Source organism: Doryrhamphus excisus, unplaced genomic scaffold, assembly GCF_037039965.1.
Source record: "Doryrhamphus excisus strain RoL-2023G ecotype Guam unplaced genomic scaffold, RoL_Dexc_Guam_v1.1 HiC_scaffold_24, whole genome shotgun sequence".
Taxonomy (NCBI): Eukaryota; Metazoa; Chordata; class Actinopteri; order Syngnathiformes; family Syngnathidae; genus Doryrhamphus; species Doryrhamphus excisus.
Genome location: NW_027621862.1, coordinates 13080 through 37534, shown reverse-complemented (window position 1 = coordinate 37534; position 24455 = coordinate 13080). Strand labels below are relative to the sequence as shown.

General features: G+C 43.9%; 3 protein-coding genes across 9 annotated transcripts; 2 read left to right on the top strand and 1 right to left on the bottom strand.

Moving 5' to 3' along the window:
- The first annotated feature begins 114 nt into the window (after positions 1-114).
- epas1a (endothelial PAS domain protein 1a) lies at positions 115-8910 on the top strand. 7 transcript variants are annotated; one of them, XM_058062395.2, is made up of 9 exons: positions 115-282; positions 2813-2979; positions 3041-3240; positions 3313-3397; positions 3462-3562; positions 4255-4418; positions 4518-4624; positions 4699-4867; positions 8827-8910. In XM_058062395.2, exons 1-9 carry the CDS (start codon positions 257-259, stop codon positions 8840-8842), a joined length of 1035 nt encoding a protein of 344 aa, XP_057918378.2. In that variant the 5' UTR covers positions 115-256; the 3' UTR covers positions 8843-8910. The 7 variants fall into 7 exon arrangements, with proteins under 7 accessions (XP_057918378.2, XP_057918375.2, XP_057918376.2 ...); XM_058062392.2 differs by lacking the exon at positions 8827-8910 and adding an exon at positions 4968-7058; XM_058062393.2 differs by lacking the exon at positions 8827-8910 and having other exon boundaries at positions 3313-3376; positions 4699-7058.
- Positions 8911-9001: 91 nt separating this feature from the next.
- glud1b (glutamate dehydrogenase 1b) lies at positions 9002-18312 on the top strand. The gene is made up of 13 exons (XM_058062385.2): positions 9002-9444; positions 12125-12205; positions 12305-12360; positions 12644-12707; positions 14014-14108; positions 14620-14799; positions 15426-15563; positions 15671-15808; positions 16483-16563; positions 16640-16763; positions 16844-16935; positions 17004-17066; positions 17671-18312. The coding sequence occupies exons 1-13, from the start codon at positions 9048-9050 to the stop codon at positions 17788-17790; spliced, it is 1629 nt and encodes a 542-aa protein (XP_057918368.1). The 5' UTR covers positions 9002-9047; the 3' UTR covers positions 17791-18312.
- Positions 18313-19143: 831 nt separating this feature from the next.
- sncgb (synuclein, gamma b (breast cancer-specific protein 1)) lies at positions 19144-22539 on the bottom strand. Its single transcript, XM_058062398.2, has 5 exons — positions 22282-22539; positions 20813-20854; positions 20498-20625; positions 20336-20401; positions 19144-19948 (listed from the first exon to the last, which is right to left on the bottom strand). Exons 1-5 carry the CDS (start codon positions 22400-22402, stop codon positions 19940-19942), a joined length of 366 nt encoding a protein of 121 aa, XP_057918381.1. The 5' UTR covers positions 22403-22539; the 3' UTR covers positions 19144-19939.
- Between the last annotated feature and the right edge of the window lie 1916 nt (positions 22540-24455).

The following is a 24455-nucleotide window of genomic DNA, read 5'->3' as shown; positions in this document are numbered from 1 at the left end:
AAGCTCCTCTGCCTCGTCTTTCCTTCCTCTTTTATTCTTCTGAGAGGGCTGATGCTTCAGAGGAGGGGGGGTGCTCTCCCTGCCTTGTTGACCTTTGAACTTGCAGCCGCACAATCTTCACTGTCACCAGTCCCTCCTCTGCCTAATTAACCAAGACTGACTGACTGAGTGAGTGACAAGCTGCCCCCAACACCCCCGCTCTTTCTCTCTTAGAGGATCCAGGGTGACGTTGGACTGAAGACGCCCGCCACATGCCATGAGAGCCGACAAGGAGAGGAGAAGGTAAACGTGCAAGGCTTTTCTACTAGTCTGCATTGTTTAATCTATTTACTTCATGTCTAAGGGATTTGTTTGGAAGACACCAATTGAAGTTATTATGGTGGTTAAAAGTGCATTACAGTTTTCCATAGCATTGATGTTTAACACGTCATGCAACGTTATATTTCGCTAGTTACACTACATGATGCACTTTTTAAATAGTCAAACATCTTTAAAATGTGACGATTGCAACTACGATCGCATACATGATTCATTTCAGCAAAACATGTATGCACATATTCAGCTGTCAACTGCAGTCTTCCTGTGAGGAAGAATACAAAAAATACTGCAGCTGAACATTTTCCATTGCCATATTTTTCACTTTTCATATAGATTTTATTAAAATAACATTAACAAAATAAATAACAAAAAATACATGTAGTTACTTAAAAGCATGTATATCCACAATTTCAAAAGCAATGTTGTCAGTCAGTAAATACTTTTCTCTTATTATAGATTAAAAATTTGGAGATCCACATTTTGGAAAAAAAAAAATTCTCCAACTACAGATTACACAAAAGATACATGTTTTAATTACTTAATACCATGTCCATAAATATTGAAATTCATTCTCTTATTACAGTTTTTTTTGAATCAATATTTGTACATACATTTTTTTCTTTGATGAAAAGATCCATGTTTTAAGTTTTAACTATGCATGTACACATTTTGAAATAAAAATGTTTTCTTCTTAAACATACAAAAATTAAATATTAAATATGTCCACACTGTCCAAATAAAATCTTGAAATTCAATGTTTTGTCTTAATCCACATTAAGAACCCTCATTATTTGGCTTTTTATATTATATTTTGCTCAAAAGATGCAAGTTTTAGTTACCTCAAAGCATTTATGTTCACTTCTTGAAAAATAAATCTCGAAATTTTATATATTTTTTTATTACTGATTTTTAAAAACTCACTATTTCATTACAGAATTTAATTACTTTAAAATATGTCCAAATTTTGGGAGTGTGTGTGTGTGGGGGGGCTTATTAGAATTAATTATTTTCTTTGTTTTCGGTTATTTTTTGGAGATACATTATTTTTTATTACTGTTTTAATTAAAAGCATGTATGTTGGATTTCAATTTTTCAGATCATCAAACTAATTTAAATATTAGCCAAAATGCAGTTTTTAAATGCAACTTTTTATTATTATTAAGGGAGAGAAAACCCCAACTTCCATGAATCTGTGTGAAAAATTAATAACCGAGATGAATAAAGATCTATCAGTTTGGAAAAGGTTAAAATATGTATATTATCCATACATGGCGAAAACCTGGAACAGCTGGGAACCTTTCCGGGAGTGGCCAGCAAACCAAAATGACCCCAAGAGCACAGTAAGCACCAAAAGGTCACAAAAGTCCCCACATAAACATCTAGGGAAGGCCTCACTTGCCTCAGTTAAGGTTTCTAGTTCTTCCACAATCTGCACCTATTCAGCTGTATTTCTTTGGATTTCGTGCTTCCCGCAAAAACGGCCTTTATTTTTCAATTTCTTCCACCCACTGCCCCCCTCCAGGCACGCCCACTCCGCTGTGGCTGGTCACACTCCCACGTGCTTAGGAGGACTTCCGGTATTGTGTTGCCAGCTGTCGAACCAAACGTGAAAGAAGTTGATAAACGAATAAGCGATATGTCATTCTAAAACGTCCGATTTTAACATACAGTCATATGTGTTGGATCCTGAATCAGATCCCTAAGTAGACAGTCCCAAGTTTCTCAAGAAACGAGGTTACTTCAAGAAGTCCCTCGGTGGTAAGTAGCTTTAGCATTTTAGCGTTAGGTTTTCTACATCGGTAACGTGTAATGTGGTCATTTACATATTTTTGCAGGACTAGCAGTGATTTAAAAACGCGTTTTGATGTTGGGAAATGGATATTAGCGACTTCAGACTCGGCGAGCTTGTCTTTTCTTGGGCTTGGGATTTCATTGTTGAAGCACAGCGGCAACGGCGATACAATGGTGCCGGTACTTTACCGGACATTTTGTTTTCCTTCTCTTCCGTTGCTTTCTATCTTTCTCTAGCCTATTCAATCCTTCCGCGTCTTCAAAGACTCGCTTCCGCCTCCTCCTCCGTAAAGGTGACGTACGAACGTTGATGACGTACGCACGTTGGTGACGTAAGCGATTCCCTGAAAAAGAAAAAAATAATGGAATATTTTTAGCCATCTAGGTACCCGAATTATTCGAAGAATCGTTGCAGCCCTAGTCACATTTAAAAAAACGCAAAATGTGGAATATATTCTTTTCATTACAGAATGCTTTTTAATCTTTAAAAACGTGTGCATCCACATAAAAAATACATGCATTTCATCTACAAATTTGGAGAAAAATATCGAAACGTTTTTGTGTTAGTTTCAAACAAGTTACAATCTTCTTCTGGGTTTTTTGTTTTGTCAAAGATTTTAGAAGATTATAGAAGTGCAAAATGTGGAGTTACATGCGTTTCATTGCGAAAAAGCTGAGGAGTGTTTCTTGTTTCTCCCGGCAGGACCATCAGTCGGGAGGCGGCGAGGAGGAGGCGGCGGGTGGAGTCAGAACTGTTTGCCGATTTATCCCGACTTCTTCCCCTCCAATCCTCGATCCAGGCTCACCTGGACAAGCCCTCCATCATCCGGCTGACCATCAGCTACATCCGCCTGAAAGCTCTCCTCACAGGTAACCCAAATGATGTTTCCTTGGCAAATTTGACAAATGTTCCAACGACGGGAATCCACAGATGAGGTCTGCGCGTCTAATGTTGAACAATGCATGAGGAGAGGAGATGGTGGCGTCCGTTTGGGTTGTCAAGATGCGATGGAGGAGGATGAGATCAACATCTATCTAAGGATGCTGGGGGGGTTTGTCATGGTGCTGTCGTCTGAGGGGGACATGATGTTCCTGTCTGAGAACGTCAGCAAGTACCTGGGCCTGACGCAGGTACAGTACACTCATCTGCAGGGGTTATGACTCAAAAGATGAACCGCATAATGTGGCTTCTCTCTTTTACAGACTGAATTGATGGGACACAATGTTCTTGACTTTACTCATCCGTGTGACCACCAGGAAATCAAAAGTAACCTCCGCCTATCTTCAGGTGTGTGTGTGTGTGTGTGTGTGTGGTTTTATTATATCACATTTATATATCACTTTTTCTCCAGAAGATTTTTGGTGTGGTGCCAAGCGTGACTTTGTTGTGAGAATAAAAAGCACTTTGACTCTACGAGTGCGAAGCCCCAGCCTCAAGTCAGCCACGTGGAAGGTTTGGTCACCAACCAGCCGCAAATGTCTTTGATTTCATTTCCTTTTGTTTTATTAGTCATTTTACTTTATTTCATTTTAATTCACATTTTATAACAACATTTGATTTATAATGTAACTTACTTGGGTTTATATTTGATCTTCATTCTGTTGTGTTGGTAACACAATATGATTACACTGAAACTGATTACTTTTTAAATGTACTTTTATTCATAATTTTGTTACATTTCTATTTCTTTTTATTTTTTTAGTTAACTTTGTTTTATTTCTAATTGAATTTAACTTCCTTTGCATTTTATATAGGTATGCTACATTTGTATTTCATTGAATTGCTTCACTTTTTTGCACTTGTATTTCATTTTGTTTTATTTCTATTTAATTTTTGTTTTGTTTCCGTTGTATTTTATTTATTTCTGTTACATATTTGTTTAATTGTTTCATTTTTTTCCCATTTTTGGTTTTACCATTTTTTTACATTTAAAATTTGTATTTATTTAATTTTATTTTGTTCTGTTTTATTTGTTATCTATTTATTATATCAGTAATGAAATTCTATTTTACTTTTAATTTACTATTTTATTTTGTTTCGTTTGTATTTTATTTATTTTGTTATGTTGATTGATTCTGTTTATTTTATTTTCATTCCATTTCAATCCAATGTCTGTTGCCCCCCCCCATGTGTGATTCATCCAGGTGTTGCACTGCCAGGGGCGGGCCAAGGCGTGCGTTGGCCCAGCCTCCGCCTCTTGCCTGTTACTCACCTGTCAAACTCTGCCGATATCACACACGCTTCTCAGCACACACACCTTCGGCAGCCAGCACAGCATGGACATGAGGTTCACACACTGTGACCACAGGTGATGAATTCTCACTGACGACAATGTTTGCTTCTTTTTACACTTTAATAATGACAGCCATGACAGAAGTGTGCATGTTGTGTTGTTGTTTACCTGCAGAGTGATGACGCTTTTAGGTTACAGTCCTCGTGAGCTGGTGGGACGCTCCATCTACGAGCTTTGTCACACACTGGACACCAACTCTTTGACCAAATATCACCTCAATTGTGAGTAGTACACACTAACAAAACACAATGCAAAAACACAACATGCTAACTTCTGTGTGTGTGTGTGTGTGTAGTGTACCTGAAGAGCCAGTCAGTCAGCGGTCAGTACAGGATGCTGGTCAGAGGTGGCGGGTACGTGTGGGTGGAGAGCCACAGTGCCGTTGTCCCTGGGGCCAGACCCCCCAAATCCAGACCATGTTCCCCCCCGCCGCTCTGCATAATTTGTATCACTTATGTCCTCAGGTACTGTATGCGCATGGAGTCCTTATTATGGAAACCTTGCAGAAATGATGTTTTAATGCTGAATGTATGTATTTGTATTGTGTGTGCGTGTGTGTGACAGCGGCGTGGAGGAGCCGTCCCTGCAGCTCTCTTTAGACCAGGTCGTGCATCATAGAACTGATCCATTCAGCCGCCAGTAAAACGAAACCATTAAATGTGTCAATTTTTCAATGAAGTTTAACATTGGAGTTTGCAGCCATTAAGTCAGAGTTCATTTGCCTCAAGTTGTCTGACACAAAATAACCCAAAGCTCTTGGTTTGCAACTCTGGTCAACAGACAGTTGTCAGGCCGCAGTGAGAGTGGAAATGCGTTGACAAAGCGGCCCCATTGACTTCTGCGTGGCCCCGCTGTGCCTGATTGTACTTCCTGTTGGGGTTTCCTTCTGGGTCACCTGACACGTGGAGTGACTCTTAAGCCTGCAGGCATTGGCTGTGGTAAATGTACCGCGAGGGTTGTGCACCGTGCTGACGGTGGTGATGTGAGTAGACGCACAGCGAAGCCACAACTTCCTGAATAGAACGTTTGATGGTAGAGTTCTCGTGGGAACCTTTTCAACTTTTTACCTCTTGGACTCACTCACACACACACACACACACCCTCAGCTTTCAGTTCCACTGACTTTACAACAGATTCAGACTGTGAGGGAATAACAGCATACCATATGGAACAAATTGCTTTAGAGCAGTGTTTTTAGACTTTTTTTGAGCCACGGCACGTTGTTTTACATTGGAAACATTTTGCGGCACACCACTAGCCACCTCACGTGCATCAATTTTTGTTGATGTATTATTCCGGGCAAGTTCAATTCTAGTTTATTCTAGAGTAGGAGAGAGACACTGGCACCATCTAGTGGTTGCCAAGTGTTAATACAGCAACATGAAGGTCTAATCAGTGTTGACTAGCGGCGTTCCTCGTTGAACTACATTTCTGAGTTGAATGATCGTGACGTTGCTCTTTTCCACATCAAATGTCAAATCAAATAACGACTTAGCCTAAACAGAAGCTACATTTATCCAGGCATTTGTACATTACAACATACATATACATATGCACAATTTTCTGCTGCAGTGGGAGCGGTAACCATGGTGATGACAGACGCTCCTTCACTTGACACTCCTGCTGTAACAGTGACAAGATAGTAATTCAAAATAACACAATAGTAATGTGTATTCTTGTAGTCCTCTGTGTCGTTTTCTAGGTGACCTTTGTTACATGACCCTGCATGGCTCAGCCGGGGGTGTAGCTCTTGGGTCAGTGTACTGTCATTTTGTTTTTTACAGTGTGTTCCGTATAGCAGCTCTGCCGCTGCTTCAAGAACAAGCAACATGTGACTCCCCCCTCCCCATGACCATTATACTGAGAAACCCCCCTCGGGTGGGTGTTGTCAGGCTCTCAGCCAATGATGTGTCGCCGTTGCACTCTTTGACACGCTGATAGTAAATGTTAGTGGGGGTGACAATGTGGGCCGGGACGGAGGTTGAGGTGATAGCATTTCCGATAAACAGCACATATCTTTATGATCCTCTTATCAGCTTTATTGGCATCTTGTTGAAACATCTTTTCACTTTATAAAGCGACTTTCACACAGAGACCATGCAATATTCTTTATTAAAATGGGGCCGCACGGTGTACGAGTGGTTAGCATGTAGGCCATGTAGCATGTAGATTCGATTCTCTGCTTGGGCATCTCTGTGTGAAGTTTGCATGTTCTCCCGGTGTGTGGGTTTTCTCTGGCTACTCTGGTTTCCTCCCCCATTCCAAAAACATGCTAGGTTAATTGGCCACTCCAATGTGTCCATAGGTATGGATGGTTTGTTGGCACTATCTGCAGGGACAAAGACTGCTGCAGCTATCAATCCAGCAGAGGGTGCTGTTTGACAGGTCAGGTCACTCAATATTTTCCAGCATCAGTGTATTAAATAATGTACATTGAGACTTTTTAGCTGCATGTCTATGAAGATTCATGTGCTTCTTTATTACAAAGCTTTTTTAGACTGAAATCACGGAACTAATTATTTGTGTTTGAATTTTGTGGGAATTTATGTGTATATATATATATATGTGTATATATGTATATGTGTATATGTATATATGTGTATATGTATATGTGTATATGTATATATGTATATATGTGTATATGTATATATGTGTATATATGAATATATATGTATATATGAATATGTATATATGAAAATATATATGTGTATATATATATATGTATATATATGTGTATATATATATGTATATATATATGAAAATATATATATGTATATATGTGTATATATATGTATATATGTTTCTATAAATGTAGTGCAAAAAAAATAAATATGTTAAAAATGCTTAAAAATAAAACGAAGCATAAGAAAAATGGTCCGGCATGGACATCACGCTTGTTTTTGCAAGTGTGGGGTCGTGTTTGTACTGGTGTCTCTGATTACATTGTTTGTGCTGATCTGAGCCGCTCTGAGCTTATCTAGCGTGCAGAGTCCACAGGTTTAAGTCCAGCCTCTTGGGGGGGGGGGGCTTGTATGTGTGAAGTAACACAGACACGCAATGGATGTGTTGTTACGTAAGACCGCTCAGTTCATCAGTATTTCGTTTTTTATCCAAGAGGAGCCTGAGGGCTACCCCAACCACCACTTCCCTGTTGTGCTGGAAGTGGTGGTTGTTGGCTGGTGCTGGTGAGGTGGCCACGCATCGAATGTTATGCACAGGGCCTTCATGTTGACAGTGTGGTTGAGCCAGCGGACTGCTGAACGGCTGCTGTCACAGAACCCCCCCCCCCACACACACTTGAGTCTTTGAACCCCCTCACACCACTGCCGGTTCCAGCTTTTCATGCACGTTAAAGCAGTGGTTCTCAAGTGGTGGATCGGGAACCCATGTTCTCCCATTTAAAAATGGAGACCAATTTACAAACTACTGACCTGTCTCCATTTTGCCCCAATTGTCTAAAATGATCGCTAAGATATTCAATAACAAATGTATTAATCAGGATGAATTACAAGCAGAAAGTCAGTACGGATACAGAGCTAGCATTTCAACCTCCATGGCACTGATTGCATCACTAATGCTATGGACCATAGAACGTGTGCAGCTGCAGTGTTTATGGATCTGACAAAAGCCTTTGATCCAATCAATCATGACATCCTAATAACTTAGTTTTGAATAGGATCGAACAGGAAGCAGTATTTTAAGCTAAGAGAACACACATCTGCCGGCTTTAATACTACATGTGGAGTACATGTCGAAATTCTGCTTGGGCATCTCTGTGTGGGTTTGCATGTTCTCCCCATGCATGTGTGGGTTCTCTCCAGGTACTCCGGTTTCCTCCCACATTCCAAAAACATGCTAGGTTAATTGGCCACTCCAAATTGTCCACAGGTATGAATGTGAGTGGGAATGGTTGTTTGTCTATGCCCTGGGTTGTATGTGCCCTGGGATTGGCTGGCCACCAGTCCAGGGTGGACCCCGCCCCTCACCTGAAGACAGCTGGGATAGGCTCCAACACCCCCACGACCCTCGTGAGGATGAGCTGTAGAAAATGAATAAATGAATGTTTATCAAACATATTTCCAAACAATTTAACAATAAGTATTACAGTGAAAAACAATGTAATAGTATCAACCAAATAATATCATTAACCTATTTGCTTTTGTCACATAAAATACTGATACAGGACAAGTAGTATAGAAAATGGATGGAAAATACTGATGCAGTTGGTATCGATACTGTCGATATGTGAATCGATGCACACCCCTTCCATTTGCACGTTCTTCACTCATGTAGTGTCCCAGTACTTTTGCCCACGTGCTGTGGATGTGCATTTACTATACTGTATCAGGTGTGACTGTGTCAAAATCATAATTAGCTAAGAAAGTATTTTTTTTTAATTCGCCATTCTATCCTATTGACTCAGTGGTGCAGAGTCGTGAGCGCGCACGCGTTGGTTCCTCCTCTTCCGTGTGCGCGGCTGGGAGCTCTCCTTGACTGCGGCTGCCTTTTAAAGGAAACCCACCCAGGATCCCATTCCTCAGTCGGACGGAGGTCAGGACACGGAGCGGAGCGTCTCAAGCAAAACACTCCCCTTGCCTGTCGCCCTTTTACTCGCCTTGTGAGCGCCGCTAGCTAGTCCTCGTCATGTATCGCTATTTTGGGGAGCTGCTGAGCCGCTCGGCGGGCAGCGCTCTGGCTTCGAGCTGCGTGGACTCTGCTCTCCCGGCGTCCGCCTCCCTGCTGCGGGTGCGCCGCTATGCCGACGCGGCGGAGCAGCCCGACGACCCCAACTTCTTCCGAATGGTGGAGGGCTTCTTCGACCGCGGCGCCGCCATCGTGGAAGACAAGCTGGTCGAGGACCTGCGGACGCGCGAGACCCCCGAGCAGAAACGGCACCGTGTGCGGGGAATCCTGCGCATCATCAAGCCGTGCAACCACGTCCTGAGTGTCTCCTTTCCCATCAAGAGGGACAACGGCGAGTGGGAGGTGGTGGAGGGCTACCGCGCCCAGCACAGCCAGCACCGGACCCCCTGCAAAGGAGGTAAGCCGGGACCTCCCCTCTGGTGGCCTTCTGACAGCAGCTAGCATTAGCTTAGCATCAGTTGGCATTACTTTAGCGGTTTTGGAGAAAATCGATAACAAGACTTACACTCTGCTTTACCGTTACACACAGCTGGTGACGTGTTTACTTTCACTTTTACAATTGGAACTATCATTTAAATGACCTTCTTGTTCACCTGTGGGTATTGACCATTTTATGCTAGCAGCTAACATCTGTTTCCAGTTGGGTCACATGACTCTTTCAAGTAGCTTCCTACGGCACCATTTTCTTTTTTTTTTTACACAAATGAGTGATGCACTTTTTGTTGTCATTAAGGGACTTAACCCACGCCATCATTTTAAAAAGCTTTTGTGTGTGTCAGTGTCATCTTTGACCCTTGCAAGTTCAAGGCCTCCTGTAAGTGCATTTTGACCTCCTGCAGTGCACTCTGGGTAGTCGGTGATGTACAGGAAGCTGCGTGTGAGTGTGGTGAAGGGGTGGTTGTGCTTTCAGCCGCTGCCATTTGTCAGTCGGCAGGCGGGGGAGGTTTCTTCGGTAGCAGGAAGACACGGCCGCTATGGCGTCCGCAGTCAAAGGTCATGAATGCTTGCTATTAACACTCACGCCACACCTGCTGGGCGGTGGACTATTCTGGGGGGGGGGGGAAATGATGGTCCACACAGCAGCTTTTATCCGTAAATGCACACGGCCAAACTTGCTGACATTGTGTCCCCACCCACAGTAAAAATCCACATCCAAGTCCACCAGTCCCTCAGAGGGTTTAATCATTGATGCAGGACAAAGATCCCTGATTTTGCTCACAGTCAACTGCTAAGTACAAAGGGTGTTTTTTTTTCACGTCTGGCTTTGGTGCGTCATCATTGTGTGCCTGCAGGAGATACACATCTCTTTATAAAAACACATCATCCGCACTAATGGCATACAAAATACTACCTCCACACACAAGGGTGAATATCTACTGGATATAAAGTCCTACATGTTTAGCCAGCAGCATGAGTGACAGCATTCCTAAGCCTCTGTACCTCAAGTATTGCAACAGATGAGATTTATATTCATGCTAAACACTCTTTTAGGATATGTTTACACAGCCATTAACAGGTAAAATGTCAAAATTGCACTCAAAAGCACATTCCAGGCCCCGCACTGCACATAAATCACCCTTCGAGTCCCCTCCGTGGTCGTGTATATATGCGATTATATGAATGAAGACGTTAAAATGGCAGTAAAGTGACACAAGTTGGTGTCTCACACAACACAAACGCTACTCAGTGTAACGTCCTCTAATTAGACTGTTTGGCTCTAAAACACTTATTTAATCTGGCAAGTCACCAAGTAGAGTAGGGACATAGTAGGAAAGCAGGAACTCAGACTTGTCCAAGTCGTCAAAGATCCTTGAGGGTAGTGCAGATGCAGTACTTGGCTGCTGTTCCAGTTTTAGTTCTACCGACTGTGCTCAGTGATTTGTGGCCTGGGTTGCTAGGATGATGTAATTGTTTTGGTGCTTGAAAGGCCTGGCGAGGAGGGCATGGAGTGGGGGTGGTTGGGGTTAACCGCACCCACCCCCTTATTTTTAATGTGATCACAGAGCTCTGTATTGTCCCATGCTGCCCTCCTCCTTTGTGCGCATGATAGCTCAGCTGAGAGTTAAGACTTTCAAGGGACATCTGATAGATTTTCCACGCCTGCCATGATGCTTTCATTCATTATGGCGTGACTCATATGGAAAGTACTGACTGGTACGCCAAAGAGATGTGGATCGCAGTGGACATTCTTTGCATTTTGGCTCGCCATGGTGATAATCGGAAAGGCAGCATGTTAGAGTAGCACTAGCAGACACATACGTATGCATGTTTTCAGCCTTTGTAAACTCCTGACAGCTGATTGGCGTCCAGGCAATCTTTGACCTGTAACTAACGTATGCTCAGATATGCGCTGCTTACGGAGAATGTAGACTTGGTCTTTTAATCAGGGCCTTTCGTGGCAGAGTTAGAAAAGTATGTTATTACCGTATTTTCCGGACTATAAATCGTAGGTTGGCTGTTCCTGCAACTTATACTCCAGAGCGACTTATAAATGAAAAAAGTGTTTATGTTACATAAACACTGGACACCTTTTCTGTTCATGTTTATTTTTTGTGTGGCTGAATTACCTTTGTGTTAGCAAATCTAACACATATATATATTCAGCCTGTTCTCTATTCTTTTGTTGTTAGAACTTGCCTTCCAAGAGGACGTAATGTCTGTTTTGGTGAAAATGTGACTTATACTCCAGTGCGACTTGTACTTGGGAGCAACTTATAGTCCAGAAAATACGGTATATATAGTATATTTGTACTGTCCTTATGTCCAAGTCAATCTTTTAAACTTGAATAATGATTTGGAGTGTATGAGAAAGCGAGAAAGATGGGGGTCATTTGTTAACAACAGTACAGCAGTTGGAGTTTCACACCAACAAGTGAATTGAAACATTTTGAAGCGCAGGCAGCGCGACAGATACATGCGGTGTTAATTAAATAAAAAAAAAAAAATCAGGATACTGCCTACAACAACAATGTTGTTTGACCCGACAATATTCAGAGAAAGAGTTGCGCTTTTAAAGACACTTTTGTGAGTCAACTGCGTGAAAGAGGCTAACTTACATGTGTTTCCTCCCCCGTCAGGTATCCGTTACAGCACCGACGTGTCCGTGGATGAAGTGAAAGCTCTGGCCTCTCTGATGACCTACAAGTGTGCTGTTGTTGGTACGTGGAAACTCCTCGGAAGATTCACTTTTATTTGGACAAAAAACAATCAGGTGATTGATTAGAATTCTTGATTTTCTTTTTTCATAATTATGATAGATGTGCCGTTTGGGGGAGCCAAGGCCGGCGTCAAGATCAACACAAAGAATTATTCTGTGAGTAACCCCTTCCTCCAACGCAGAAGATGGTGCTAGTGGAGTGGAAGATAAGAGATGTGTTGTATGTACTTCTTCATACCGTGATGAAAGCGGTAACCAGCACATGCCTAGTTGTATGTCACATGAGCAAATTCCCAGCTCCCGCCATCGGCTGCTTTCCCTCAGTGTGCTCCACCCTTGTGCAAACATCATCAAAACCAGTATTTCCTGTGGGAAGGCTGAGTCAGTCATGGATGAGGGAGATGGCCTCTTGACTTGTCGTCACCTATTTGTCCCGCAGGATAACGAGCTAGAGAAGATCACCAGGAGATTCACCATTGAGCTGGCCAAGAAGGGCTTCATCGGTGAGGCCACGCCCCCTTTTTTGTACTATTTAGTGTGTACGCTATTGGTGCATTGGTACATTTCTGTCCCCCACTAAGGTCTTCCAAACGACAAATTACACTCCAAAGTACCTGTCCGAGTGCAAATATGTTCCCAAAGGGTAAAAGACTAAAGTCAAACAAATATTACTGTAAAAACTGTATTGTTAAAGTCCATGCAAGACTTAAAATGTCGTCTTTCACAGCCCCCAAGATAGAAGAAAAGACAGCAGCACATTAAAAATGATTGCCCAAAGGTATTGTTTGCAACCATTACTCAGGTGCTTAGAGGACACTAACTTAAGAATGTGCTGCAAGCAATACCCCCCCCCCCCCCCCACACACACACACACTTACATGCAAAGCCATGCCCCCACGCAATACACACATTTGTTGTCAACTCATGATTTGCAAAGTTTTGCTACTTGGCCATCACAACAGCAGCACGACTGCAAACCGTTGGATTGCCTCACCGGTACCGCTCCTGTGCACGGGCAAATGCCATAGGCGTTCATTTTCTAACGCTTTTCCTTAGGAGGGTCACAGGGCTGCTGGAGCCTATCCCAGCCGTCTTGGGGCGAGAGGCGGGGTCCACCCTGGACTGGTGGCCAGCCAATCCCAGGGTACATATAGACAAACAACCATTCCCACCCACATTCATACCTATGGACAATTTGGAGTGGCCAATTAACCTAGCATGTTTTTGGAATGTGGGAGGAAACCGGAGTACCTGGAGAGAACCTAGCCATGAGGCCTGCGCGCTAAACACTCGGCAGCCGTCGGTCGTCTTATTCAGACAATTTCTACTCAATTTAATTGTTAGTTGTGAAAAATCTAAAAATGTTTCCTTTCAATCTATTTTCTGAAACCACAAAAGGCAGCGTATGCCAGCTAGTGGTGGTGGTCTTGTATTTTATGTTTTAAAAAATGCGATCTTGAGCCAGTTGCAAACTGTCCCCTAAGAACTGATGGTAATGATGATAAAAAATTTGTGCAAATAATGATGCCTCTCCAAATGTCATGTATTGGGCTTGTTGAATATGCACTTTTATAACATTTTAAGCAGCCTGCAGGCAAAGCTACACACACACACACACATCATCATCATAACTCAGACTGCACCCCCCCTGCTTCATTCCAGCAACCAACCCCGCCTCTTGTTTTTGGGCCGTATTCTGTAACATGCCACATCAGTATCAGAGAAGTGTAAAACTACTTTAGAATACTCTTATTGTATTATGTGGACTCTCTAAACTCACATACCCCCCCTTCGTCTTTCCCCAACCAGGCCCTGGCATCGACGTCCCAGCTCCAGACATGAGCACAGGCGAGCGAGAAATGTCTTGGATCGCCGACACGTATGCCAACACCATCGCTCACACCGTGAGTTCCCCAGACAGACGAGAGTTCAGATTCAGACTCTGCTTTGGCACGTCTTTCCTTTTTTTCTAAACAAGAAGTAAAAATTGGAAGGAGTGAGTCACTCGCTACCACGAGTTTCCTGCCTCGCCCTTCCCGCCAGAACAAACATTTCTCTTTCCCTCTCTTTTGCTCTCGCTGAACTGCAGGCTTGTTCTCAGACATCAACTACATGCATTAAATAGGTGACAGTACTTACTGTGATGGGTACAACAACACAGCCATACACATGCTCTTCATCTCCCATTACTGGTCACAACATTAGGAACACATTCTGTATGCGAAGATATTGTTTAACTACTTAACCACAATAACATTAAAACCTACAGTAATGTTTCATCTAATGTCTCTACGGTATTACCAGCCAAATGTCCTCTCCTGGGGCTGTAGGCAACTTCCTGTTGTATACAACTCAAGCACGATGCAGTAATGCCCATGGGCACTCAAGCATTCTGTTTTCTTGGTGTCTTGACAGGACATCAACGCCCACGCCTGTGTGACAGGAAAGCCCATCAGCCAGGGCGGCATCCACGGCCGCATCTCGGCCACCGGTCGCGGAGTCTTCCACGGCATCGAGAACTTCATCAACGAGGCATCGTACATGAGCATGCTGGGCCTGACACCCGGCTTCAAGGATAAGACATTCATCGTCCAGGTGAGAGCGTTTGGCGAGCGTAGAAGTGTGTGTGTTTTTTTTTCTTGTACCGTCTGCTCACAGATAGTCCAACGATTTACTTGGATGGATCATTTGACATGATGAAAGGTTTAGAAGCAATCAGGGTGGCGCCATCTGTTTGATCCTGGTTGTGATGTCATCAAAGCAAGAAGTGGTGAAATAGGAAGCGCAGCGTCGCTATTTTTAGCCTTGCACAAATGTGAAGGCAATCTCAAGGGGGCACGTTTTTATTCATCACACAGTTGTCTGAGTGAAGGTATTGGCAAGTGGTCAGAGCAGATGATTCATTGGATGAAAAGGGTAATCCCTCCAGTGTGTTTGTGTAATGTGCAGATTAGACCTTCTTGCAGATTTATCTGGCAGAGATTTAAGCAACCTCTTTTTCTCCAAAGACAAAGGCAACTCTTCATTTTGCTTTTCTTCAACAGGCCGAGCTCATTTACAGGCTTTATATATTATTTAGATGGAATAAGTTGTTTGTTTTTTAATCGGTAGAGGTGTCATTGCACCAGAAGGTCCACATGTGGCCACAGGAGGGCGCTAGAGTGAAATAAAAGCGTCACGAGTAGCAATAATGAGGCTTATTGCGTGTGTTTGCACCGCAGGGTTTTGGCAACGTGGGCCTGCACTCCATGAGGTACCTGCACAGGTATGGTGCCAAGTGCGTAGGCGTGGGTGAGATTGACGGCTCCATTTACAATCCAGACGGCATTGACCCCAAACAGCTGGAGGACTACAAACTGGTACCGTTGGACTTCCCTCCTCCTCCTTTCACTCCTCTTGTTTGCACTTCTCAAGCACATTCAGTGTAAACCCGACCTGCCTACAAGTATGACATGGCTCTCAACAGCAACACGGCACCATTGTGGGCTTCCCGGGGGCCAAGCCTTACGACGGCAACATCCTGGAAGCCGACTGCCACATCCTGATCCCGGCCGCCGGGGAGAAGCAGCTTACTCGTCACAACGCCCCCAGAATCAAGGCCAAGGTAGCGCCTTACCTCATTGCCGATTCATCTACTTGGAACCCCTAACCCTAACCCTAAGTCCACACCTCTATGACCAGGCTTTCAGCTTTAAATGGGCTAGGAAGGTGCCACTCTTTCACTCCTAAAATTATTGTAGAGATAGCGTCACCGTTTATTTCAAACCTACGAGGTTCCAGAGGGGACAGGGAGGAAAAAAGTGGTAAATTATCATTCTCTGATATTATCCATCTATAAGCAAGATACATACAGAGGAAATATGTTAGATATGATCACGTTTGCACCAGAAATAAAAACCAATATGAAATATTAATAATTCATGTGAAAGGAGTCCCTGTGTGACTACCTGACCTGTTAGTCAAAAGCCAGTAGTATCATCGACAAATAGTACCAACTCTGAAGTCTTTCCTAACTTTACAGCTGTCATTGATAGTCAAGTTAGACGGTTTTGGTCCCACCATTGACCCCTGGGGTACTCCACACCTAATATTTCAACTTAATTCTAATCTATAATTCCATTAGAACAGAACAGGACCCTTAATATTACTATTTAGTAAGGAAACGATAACAGAAGACAGGGACTTGATGAGTTGGTCAACATAGACGGGTTGTCGACATAAACAGGGTTGACTTGAACCCCTGCTGGTTTAAGCATGTAAGGTTTTTGTCTACTCCAGATCATTGCCGAGGGTGCCAACGGCCCCACCACCCCAGATGCAGACAAGATCTTTCTGGCCAGCAATGTCATGGTCATCCCTGTAAGGCTCCTCGTAGAGAAACACTGGCTTGCTTGCTCATCTTCAGGCAGATGTTTGACACTGGCTTCCCCTGCAGGACATGTACCTCAACGCAGGAGGTGTGACTGTGTCCTATTTCGAGTGGCTGAAGAATCTCAACCACGTCAGCTATGGGCGCCTGACCTTCAAGTATGAGCGAGATTCCAACTATCACCTGCTCAGTGAGTGCAACACGCAAGAATTCCCCCTTTTGGCAGCACGCTTGGAAGGTCTCACCACGTCCCTGCATCGTCTCTTCTAGTGTCCGTGCAGGAGAGTCTGGAGAGGAAGTTCGGCAAGCAGGGAGGCCCCATCCCCATCGTGCCCACCGCTGACTTCCAGGCGAGAGTTGCTGTAAGTCATCAAGAAATGAAAATGGTGTGTGTGTCTTTGGGCTCGTAGTCACACGTGTTCTGCTGCAGGGTGCCTCTGAGAAGGACATTGTCCACTCTGGTCTGGCCTACACCATGGAGAGATCTGCCCGGGTAAGCTGATGTTGGACTTCTTTTTTACTATAATAAGGCTACAATTTATAACAATAGCTAATATTTAGATTTATATCGCACCTTTCGTTAGTCTAGAAGCGCCAAAGTCACAAAGTTGCGACAAGCAACATTGCTGAATTTAACACGTCATAGAGACAAATATTATACATTGTGTAGTTACTGTTTTACACCAGGAGGTGGCGGACATCTGTGACTTTTACATGAGCAGCATTTGATGGTGTGTTTCGATGCGAACTTAAGGAGTTTGAAGTGCAGTGACTCACAAAGCAAGATCAGACATTTTTATTGAGCTTATTGGGTATCGTGGAGACAGGGATCTGGCCATTTCTGAGCCTTGTGATGTCATGATAAGCACATTAGATGAGTGGCTTTCGCCCCAACACAAACTTTGGGTCACACTGATGATTTTTCTTCTTTTTTAACCGTTTTGAAGCTACAACCGTTTCAATAGTAATATCAATATTCAATATTTTCTTGACTAGAGGCTTGTGTGAATCAGCAAGTCAATAATTTCAATATTTTTCAAATTCAAGGTTTTTGCAAAATGTCAAATGTTGAGACATACAGTATTGGTCTTCTGCAGCAAATCATGCGCACGGCCGCCAAGTACAACCTGGGCCTGGACCTGCGGACGGCAGCCTACGTCAACGCCATCGAGAAGGTCTTCAAGGTCTACAACGAGGCCGGGCTCACCTTCACATAAGCGGCCGGGCGCCGGCACGCACGTTTACTCCCCCAAACCTCCTCCTCGTGGTCTTCCCCACCACTCTGTCCTCTCTACCGCAGCCTTCAGAACATAGCGAACGTCTGTGGGCCTGCAGGTCTTTGCTTCTGCTTTCGATATACGACGAGAGGCAGGCTCACCTTGTAATAGTGTCTTTGTTTCCCTGACGTTGAAACAGCAGGCGTCGGACCAACTCGTCCATCATATCCCATCGTCGTAATTTTGATATCCACGCCCCTTTTTGTGTGTGTGTGTGTGTGTGTGTGGTTTGAGCCCACAACAATGCAGATGCCTTACTGATGGGATGAAAGGAGAATTACATGTAGTCATAAAACAAACAGGAAGAATCCCACTACCCCCGCCCCCACATATAGTACTATTTTAACCGTCCACATCCTCATTTTGAAAATATTTACGAGGAAATTACTGTTTATTTGTATTTTATTGCTTTTTTGGGAAAATAATAAAATGTTAAGAAAAATAAATTGTTTCTAAAACTTTCATGCACGGATTATGATAACCCACTTCAGGATTTTTTCAGAAGTGTTTTTGTGACACTTTAAATGATCAACTTCATTTTTAAAAATCGGCTGCACGGCGTTCAAGTGGTTAGTGCGCAGGCCTCACAGCTAAGAGTTCAATCCCACCCTCAGCCATCTCTGTGTGGAGTTTGCATGTTCTCCCTGTGCATGCTTGGGTTTTCTCTAGGTACTCTGGTTTCCTCCCCCATTCCAAAAACATGCGAGGTTAATTGTCCATAGGTATGAATGTGGGTGGGAATGGTTGTTTGTCTATATGTGCCCTGGGATTGGCTGACCACCAGTCCAGGGTGTACCCCGCCTCTCGCTGAAGACAGCTGGGATAGGCTCCAGCAACCCCCGCGACCCTCTTGAGGAAAAGCGGCAAATGAATGAATGAATTTTTAAAAATCATGCATTTTTCAAAGAGTTGGTGACATGTGCATTAGAGTGGACAACGTGCATTTAAACGACTGATGAAATACAGTTGTCATTAAACCAATAAAATAGAAAAATATTGTAAACAGCATAAAACATGCATTTGTTTGATCTTTAACATTTTTAACATATTCCAAAACTGCTAAATGTACTGCAAAATCATTTAACCAAAGAAGAGCTTTCTATGCTGGTTATTGTGTGTAGCTGCTCTATAGGAGTCTACAACTAAATACAAAGGGTCGAACAATGAGAATAATAGGTCCCCTTTAAGTTTATTGTGGTTTTACATGAAAGTTGATGTTGGTATTGAGGCTAGTAATAAATACTAAATATGTCTGTAAATGGCAGGGAACAAAAGAATGGTTGACACAAAAAGTGAATTCCAACAAAAGATTTTATTTCACGAATACAGTTTTATAAAATCAGCAACTTTGCATCAATGCCAATCTAAATAGGGTGCCGTGTGTGTGTGTGTGTATTAGTGTATAGCTTAATAAGGCAACATGCAGTTATCTATTTGTAATGCTAAGAACAGACACATCCCATTCACATATACACACTCTGCTGGTCTTGTTACCATGCACACACACACACACACTAATAAGCTGGGCAGGTCAACAGCAAGTGAGCGTGTTATTGTATTGTTACAGTGAAATGGTGCTAGTAGAACTACATATCCCATCACTCCTCCTTTTGCACACCCACCCACACACACATAGATGACAATACTGTAATGCCATGCAAACCAAAACAAGTACACAACAAATAAAAAATAACATGTATTCATAGTTCAGGCTGTGTGAAGTATTACTTATTGCTACTTTAATTCCGTAGACGTCTTATTGCCAATGTGGTCTTCCTAATTGTTACTTCTGCTCTGTGTGGCAGTTTGCACGTTGTGTGTGTTTCATGCATATTGGTGTGTGGAGGGTCAGAAGGTTGCAGGAACAAGACAAGGCTGCATAATTAGGGCGACACGTGACACACCGTTGGGTAGGAGGCAAGGAGGGGGCCAGAGTGCTGCTGCTGTTGCATCTGGAAGAGTCCCATCAGCTTGGATTTGGTTCCGTGAAAAGTAACCAAAAAAAAAGAATTCAAGAAATAATTGAATAAGAAGACATTTTTGGAGTCTTGGAGAGCGAGAGGCCACGGAGAACAGGTCCTGATGTGAGCTAATAATCCTGATGGAGGACACACATAAGTGTTATTTTTTGTGACAATATTAAGAAAATTGCTAATTTGTTGTGTGCAATTATCATTCATTTAGATTGCAGCATATAATATTTTTAAAATCCTAGACATTTGCTGTTTGTTTCTGTTGTTCTGTTATTGTCATTGCAATTCTTTTTGTTAGTGCCTTCTGTTTTCCTTTTTCTTCTTTTCTATCCCCTCTTGCTCCGGTCCGGCCGCTCCAAATTTGCATAACAACAAAACATCAAATAAGCCATATAACACTCCATATAATAGGGATGGTGTAGCTTCCACCTTTCCCTGTTTAGCATGTAAGGGTGTTTAGATCAATAAATACTATCTGCCCCAATGGCTGGACAGGACAAAAACAACGTTACCTCTCCACCTTGGCCGCCTTGCTCCATCCCCCCATATTGTCCCTGCAAGTAGGCAGCAGACTCCTCCTATGGAGGTGGACACAAACGACACGACAAAGAAAGGTAAATAACACATAACACATGATACGGTATGTGCGCTTTCATGGCTATGGCGACTGTGACCTGGTTCAGGAGCCCAGTTGAAGCAGCGACGTTCTCCACCCCTTCCACGGCTGCCTGCGACACCTCGTTAGCGCCAGACACGGCCGTGTCTGCGACAATGTTGGCCTGATCCACGGTCCTGTTGGCCACTGCGGAGTAGGAACATGGACGGTTTTGTGAAAGTTGGTTCTCTTTAATAAGTTAGTAAGCCATCAGTATGTAAGTATTGAGCAACTCTGATTATGCTATGGGAGTCTGTGTGTCAGGAATGCTAACAGTAGCAAAAACACGATATCTGCTACATAGATGACCTTGTATTGGTACAATTCTACTTACCAGTGTTGACTGATGACACAACTCCCTCCTTGGTCTTGTTACCTGAAGACAGACAATAACAAAAGAAGCAGTTTACTATTTGAGTCACCTGTCTCAAGCAATCAGCTCCTGCCATCCATCCATCTTTTTCCGGTTGGGTTTCAGGGTTGACCTACTTCATCCAGCTTCATCCAGGAGTTCACAGGACAGTTGAAAGATCTCCTACTAGTCGGACGTGCACTGAACACCTCCCCAGAGAGGCGTACGGGAGGCATCCTGATCTCATACCCGTGCCACCTCAACGGTTCTACTCCCGAGTTTCTCCAGGATGACATTACCGCTTGTACTGGTAATGTTATCCTTTGTAGCACTACCCAAAGGTCATGGCTGTGGGTGAAGGTAGGACCTTAGATCAACCAGTAAATTGAGAGCTTGAGAATCCCGAACAGGCCGATGCAGAGTCCGCAACAATTTGCCTATCGATCTTGCATTTTATCTTTCCCTCACACGCAAAGTCAGATTGTTGTTTGCAATGCAACAGAGTGAAACCGCTCTTGTTTGGGTGCGCGTCTCCCTAACAGGCTAAATCATTTGGATACATACTTGGATCCCCTCAGATCGAAGCTGCCCTATCTAGTCTTTGAGCATGAACTGCCCTTGTGCTTCAGCGCTAGCATGTCCACTCCCGCTCCTTCTGTCGTCTCCTCATGAAGAGTGTGCACCCCCAGTATACCGTGCATGTGCTCGTTACAAGCAGATTAAAGGCACTTATTATTACATAATCTGCCCTGGTGAGGGATAGAGAGGGATGAACGTGGGATGGGAAGGAGGATGATGTCGGCGGCACACAAAGCCTTTATACTTTCATGCGGAAGCTGTCATTCTTCATGGCCTGTCAGGTCTCTTGTTTATTCAACAGTCAACACTGTTGCAGCACCCCCCCCCCCCACACACACATGCAATGACACAGCTTCTTTTTATTTTATGTATTATTTTTCCAACTCGCCACATGCTCCAGCGTCACTCCATCCCTGATGATGATGATCTGTGGATCTGTGATGTAACACCTCCCCCCCCCCCGCAGGGTGGGGGGGTCGGTTGAAGGTGTTAAATCATCCGAGAGGCACGCAGAGGAAGAGGTGGCGCAGTGCTCATGCGTCTCTCTGGTTTTTATTACATAATTAGAGTAAAACACTCTAACCCCCCGCCTCCTGCTGTGTTGCTAATGTCACCCCTCTTAATGTTTGGGAAAGCTCGGAGTAACCTTGAGATGTGACGCAGTTGTCCAAGCAAGGCTCCCATGTTGTAAGAATAAGCACATATTTATTGCACTAGCAAAAGCATTAGCATCTTTTTCTGTCATCTGTCCCGCAACCTTGTCACTCATGGCCCACCCACCACCCCCGCCTGCACCACTTCTTCTGCAGCCCCCCCTCCTCCGTCTGCCTGTGTCCCAACAAGCGCATGCATCCTCCATCCCAGTGCCTTACCGACATACATCACCCCTTCTTTGGTCTTGGCTGCAGCCTCCTCCATGCCGGCTTTGGTCTTTTCGGCGGCTGCCACAACCCCCTCCTTGGCCATGGAGAACCCCTTCATGAGTGCATCCATCCTGGGGCGACAACGCGACTGGGCTCCCCTGCTCCAAAAACTGGGCCTGGATGGTTAGTCGTGTGTGACTGTGTTGCTGCAGGACAGTGATGCAGAGTGCAGGATGGGAGATGTCACTCTGTGTGTGTGTGTGTGTGTGTGTGTGAGTGGCTCCGCCTCCTTTGGTTGCTCCAGCTGAGAGAGGAGGGGGTCGAGCAGCCACGAGGCCGGAGAAATGCTGCAGCAATTTCCACATCCACTTCCCCCCCACCTGTCATCCATCACACTGGGCTTGATTGGCATGTCACTGTGGAAACACCTCCTGGAGATGCTGAGCTGATGATTACATAACATCCGAGATGATTTCACATACCCCCCCTTTACTCTACACATTGACTCCAAGTGCCTCATTTATTTCAGTTTTTTGGTCCGGCATTGCCACTGCGACCTCAACAGAACCTTTTTTTTTTTTTATTGCCGCCACTCTTGCAGTCTTTTCAATGACAATGAGAGGAGCAGAAATGCTTAGTCATCATTTGGATGCCTCCATTTGCCACAATGTCCTAGCGGGACAATGCTTGTGGCTTGAGCCCCTGTCTCCAAAACGCATTTATCAATGGTGTTTTCATGTCAACAGGTCCTGATCAACCCGGGATATGTTGTTGCACCTGGTAAAGTCCTGATGTTTGTATAACTATGCTTCTGTACTGTTGCAGGCATGTGTTTGGCCAGCTATGTGGGGCGGGTTGAGGGTGAACCAGGAAGTGCAGGGATCTCGCGCGCGCGCGCGCGCGCTCGTTGCTGGGTAGTCGACAAATAAAGTTGACCGGAAGCAGCAGGCAACCGTCTTTCTTTCTCTGACGAAGTCAGGCCGCCCCTTACCACGGTTTGGGGCTGAAAATACTGACAGTTAACACCGCCACGACCGTGAAGAAGTGCCGAAGTAAACGGTTTGTCTTGCAACAGCATTGTTTTCATTGGCGCCAATTTAATTCGGTATCGAGTCGGCGTTCCAACACCCTGACGGAGAACACTGGAGTTGCCATGTAACTCAGACGCCGCACAAGCAATGCTACAAGGTCAGTATCAAAGTTTTAAGTCACGTTGAAGCACGAACAGTGGCGTTTCACTTCGACAATAGGACAATATACAGTATATAAACGATGTCGAAGTTGACGAGCTGAAGCCGAGGTCGCCATTTTGTGGACATAATTGGCGCGCAGAATGCTCGAAATAACAGAAGCAATTGTTTCAACCGGTTCATTAGCAATCCATAACACGTAAACGACTTTGGGCCAAATTGACAACGATGTATGTTTCGCTACTCTCGTCATAGTCAGTGACAACTGAAGCTAAAAGTGGTTTATTTGGTAATATTTCGGGGGACGTGAAAATCCCTTGATGTCCTGGTTACATCATGTGCATGGCTTGTTAAGTTCGTGTCGGAACCTGTTGCCATCAGAGGCGAGGCATCTGTTAGGTGAGTGTAAGCCTCTGATTTTATCTTTGAGCATCATTGTGACAATGGAAGAGAAAGCACACTCAACCCTTCTCCCTTATTCGGTCTATTTTAATGGCGACTAAAAAACTTACTTCTGAACACCGCATCATTACAATAACCAAGCACCGAACCTGGGGAGACAGAGCCTTCTCCATCGCTGCCCCCACCCTCTGGAACTCTTTGTCCCATTCACTCCGTGCTTGCCCTGACCTTCCCACCTTCCAAAAACAACTCAAAACCCACCTCTTTAAATCTGTTTTTAATGTCTAACTTTTTTATATCTGACTGCTGTGCCCCGCCCCACTTTTACTCTTGTTTTAACTGTGTATTAACCAATGAATGTTGTATTTTGGTGTGTCTTCTATTCTGTTTACTTACTTTATTCAACTCCATTCTTCTGTAAAGTGTCTTTGAGTATTTTGAAAAGCGCTATACAAATAAAATGTATTATTATAAGTATTCAATGCAGGAATCAATTTTATAAAACTGAGTATTTCATTACAGCAAAGGAATAGCAGCTAATCTTACAACTTCTGTTACAGATGAAAAGCCGCTTGTCGCTTAACAGCCCGT

Coding starts and splice junctions, on each gene's coding strand:
- epas1a (XM_058062389.2), top strand. CDS start 257: ATGAGAGCCGACAAGGAGAGGAGAAG. Junction 3,398..3,461: donor TAACCTCCGCCTATCTTCAG/GTGTGTGTGTGT, acceptor CTTTTTCTCCAG/AAGATTTTTGGTGTGGTGCC. Junction 3,563..4,254: donor TCAAGTCAGCCACGTGGAAG/GTTTGGTCACCA, acceptor TGATTCATCCAG/GTGTTGCACTGCCAGGGGCG.
- glud1b (XM_058062385.2), top strand. CDS start 9,048: ATGTATCGCTATTTTGGGGAGCTGCTGAGCCGCTCGGCGGGCAGCGCT. Junction 16,564..16,639: donor GCAATGTCATGGTCATCCCT/GTAAGGCTCCTC, acceptor CTTCCCCTGCAG/GACATGTACCTCAACGCAGG. Junction 16,936..17,003: donor ACTTCCAGGCGAGAGTTGCT/GTAAGTCATCAA, acceptor GTTCTGCTGCAG/GGTGCCTCTGAGAAGGACAT.
- sncgb (XM_058062398.2), bottom strand. CDS start 22,402: ATGGATGCACTCATGAAGGGGTTCTCCATGGCCAAGGAGGGGGTTGTG. Junction 20,855..22,281: donor AGAAGGGGTGATGTATGTCG/GTAAGGCACTGG, acceptor GTCTGTCTTCAG/GTAACAAGACCAAGGAGGGA. Junction 20,626..20,812: donor TGTGTCATCAGTCAACACTG/GTAAGTAGAATT, acceptor CCTACTCCGCAG/TGGCCAACAGGACCGTGGAT.